At 33.3% G+C, this 3,380-nt stretch overlaps 1 protein-coding gene across 1 annotated transcript; it reads left to right on the forward strand.

Moving 5' to 3' along the window:
* The first annotated feature begins 2,138 nt into the window (after positions 1–2,138).
* Positions 2,139–3,167, forward strand: LOC145114328 (uncharacterized). Its single transcript, XM_079050324.1, has one exon. It carries the CDS (start codon positions 2,139–2,141, stop codon positions 3,165–3,167), a length of 1,029 nt encoding a protein of 342 aa, XP_078906450.1.
* The last annotated feature ends 213 nt before the right edge of the window (positions 3,168–3,380 follow it).

The raw sequence follows: 3,380 nt of genomic DNA on the forward strand, positions 1-3,380 counted from the left end.
TTAATGATTTAAAACAAAATTTTTGGTAATGATTTTTGGGATGTTTCATTTTATTTACTTGTGTATATTCTTGATAGTAATTTTTTTAAAATATTCAAAACTATTCTAGGAGAATATTTACATAATTATTTTTGCAGAATATTTACAGAATGACTCTTGTAGAATATTTACAGAACATACGAACATATATAATAGAAAGATTTAGAATCGAGTTCAAGACTAAGTATATTCTTCCAAGAGCTACATTCTTACGATAATATCACAATTTCGTAAGAATGGTTGGAATCAATCGATTATTTGGACCACTGAAGAAGATCAAGTGTATTTTTTCAAGAATTGTATAATTAAGAATGCTATAAATTTGTTTTTTTGGACCATATATTCTTGAATAATATTAATAATAGATGATTATTTTTAGTAGACGTAGTATGAGATTATGAATTGATTGTGGAATATTTATAATTACTGTTTAGATTAAGAAAGAGTTAAATTAACCTGAATAATGCCTTTAGCTCGCCATATGTCATGTTCATCTCTTGCAACAATGTTGGGGTCTGGATGATTGAGTTGTAGGTCTGATGTCACTTCCATCATGCTCGCATCATGATCATTTATAAGTGACTGGGCGATAACTTTGCTTAAATTTCGTGGATTAGCACGCCCTAAAACAGTCGCCATGGCGTTTGTAAACACCTACCAATTAGGTGGTTTTATGAACGAATTCCACCTAAATGAAATCTTCCATGACTCAATAGGCATGTATATCTGCTAAAGAGTATACGCTGAAGGCATGTTGTTCAATATCATAGACCTGTTAAAAATATCATATATTTTTTATCTTTAAACATAAACAATAATTTATTGTTTATAGGTTATATTGTGTAAGTTGTGGTATTTGTGAAGGGTTGATGTGTAAGTTATATGCAAGAGTTCGGGTTTATGCACAGGTTGTGGGTTTCTCCATGGAGCTTCATGACCCAATATAAATAGCTTTTGTTGCAGGCATGTTAATTCATTAAGATCATTTTTTGTTCTCTCATCACTGATAGAAGCTCTTGTTCTCTCTCAAAAGGATAAATTAGGATTTTGTACAGTTAGCTAGGGTTTGAACTATTGTTAACATCAAATCTCTTGTTTCTTTGTATTGATCATATGAGAGTGAATGATTCTTGTAGTGATTTTTTTGCTTGTAAGTTGATGTATAATCAAACTGGTTTATAGTGAATAAACTATTCAAGTTGGGAAGATTTTGAGTTTTTTACTTTTTTTACATGGTATCAGAGCCATAGGTGGCTCAGTTGGGGTTCATTGACGATTTGCACTGTTATTTCGCAAGGTTTGTTCGTCGATCCTCATTTCTTCCAAAATTTGTGTTTTGTTTCTTGTAACCTTGTGGATTTGGGATCTGTGTGCCAAATCTAGGGTTTATTTCTAGCTCGATTAGATATATTTACATCTTTAGATCATTTCTTTATCAAGTTTGTCGATACTGCGAGGGTTTGTGTTTGTTTTCCTGCGGATTTGATTCGGATTCTTGTCGATCCTGAAGATTTGGTGTTCGTTCGTGTCTTTCATGAGACATTGGGTTAAACTTTGAGATCTTAGGTTAGGTTTTGAGTAACTCAGTTAGGGAATGAATTACAAATCTAAAATAACTCTAAAAAGAACGAACCATGACTCTACTCTTTGCTTTGTCGTCTGGACCGTTGTGAGGATTTCCTGTTCCCATTTTTTCTCTCTTTCGTAGTTATAGTATTGGGAGATCCTGATGTCTTGAGTACACCAGTTATTACTTGCAATCATTGTTGTTCTTTTTGTTTTCTTTGACATTGTATTGATTGTCTTAGGCCCCAACAAACGTGGTGACCATTTGGACACCAAATCGGTAAAATTGTCTGTTTTTTGTTCGATTTCTTTATTTGGATTGTTGTTCCTATATGTTCTATAGTTCTTGTATGGTACTTGTTTGCTTAATTGTTTTCACGGATGGTTCTACTGACTCTCGTGGTGGAAGTGGAAAGGATGATCAAGTTAACTTTGATGATCCTCTCTACATTCATCCTTTCAATAATGTTGTCACCACAAATGTTACTATAAAGTTAACTAAGAATGAAAATTTTAGGTTGTGAAGAAGTTCTATGTCGAGAGCTCTTAGAGAAAGAAATAAATTGGGATTTGTTGATGTAACCTTAAAAAAGAATAGTGTTGATGAGTCTAAACAATCTAAATGGGATAGGACTAATGTTGTTATCTGTTCTTGGCTTCTTTCGTCTATTTCAGACTCCATCTACAGGAGTCAAGCTTATTCAGAAGTAGTTGAAGATATATGGAAAAGTCTTTTTGAAACCTATAATAAGTCTTATGGGTCTGTTGTATTCAACATTCACCAACATATTAATTCACTTAAACAAAATGGGAGTTCTTTATCAGACTACTTTAATAAACTTGGTGCCTTGTGGAAGGAGTTTGATGGTCTTACTAGTTTGACTGAGTGTACTTGTGAAGCTTCTGTCAAGCTCAAGGACCATTATAATCTCATGAAACTTATACAGTTTCTTAGTGGTCTTGATGACTCATATTGTCAAGTTAAAAGTCATATTTTACTCATGGAACCCTTACCTAATGTCAATACTGCCTTCTCCATTGTGTCTAGAGAGGATTCCCTTCAAAGAAATAGTTCCTTGTCTACCACTCAATCATCTCAGTCCTCATCTAGGTCTCAACCTACTGCTTTTAATAGTGGGTTTAATAATAGGTTTAATTTAAATAACTCTAATAAGAGCAAAGGTCAAGCTGTTCAATGTAAGAATTGTGGCATTAAGGGTCACTCTATAGAAAAATGTTACAAAATAATTGCTTATCCTAAGGATTTTAAACCAAGAAGTGGGTCTAATAATCAAAACATGTGTAGTCGGAATTTTTTTGTTAATTATGCCACTACTCCTTCTGGAAATTCAAATTCTTCCAGCTTATCTGAGTCTACCGGGGACTCTGAGTTACATCATTTGACTAAGGATCGGTATATGAAATTCTTGCAACTTATCAGTGAAAAACAAATGAATGCGGAAGCATCTGCTAGTGCAAACGCGGCAGCTACTTGCTTATTCAAAGCTTTTAATTCTACTCTTAATTGCCAAAAATGGATTGTAGATTCAGAAGCCAATTAACATATGACAGGTTCTGAATCCTCTCTCCATAATATTGTGGATGTATCTAAGTTGGACCTTCATGTTAGTTATCTTAGGGGTACCTCTGCTAAAATTGAAAAAAATGGAAATATGAATTTGTGTGATTCCTTAACTTTGTTTGATGTGTTTGTAGGAATAAATTGTAGGATCCACTGTAATTTCTTTTGTTAGATTTCTAATACTGTGGTTATG

The sequence above is a fragment of the Lactuca virosa genome, chromosome 5, assembly GCF_052849685.1.
Source record: "Lactuca virosa cultivar CGN04683 chromosome 5, Lactuca_virosa_CGN04683_v6, whole genome shotgun sequence".
NCBI lineage: Eukaryota > Viridiplantae > Streptophyta > Magnoliopsida > Asterales > Asteraceae > Lactuca > Lactuca virosa.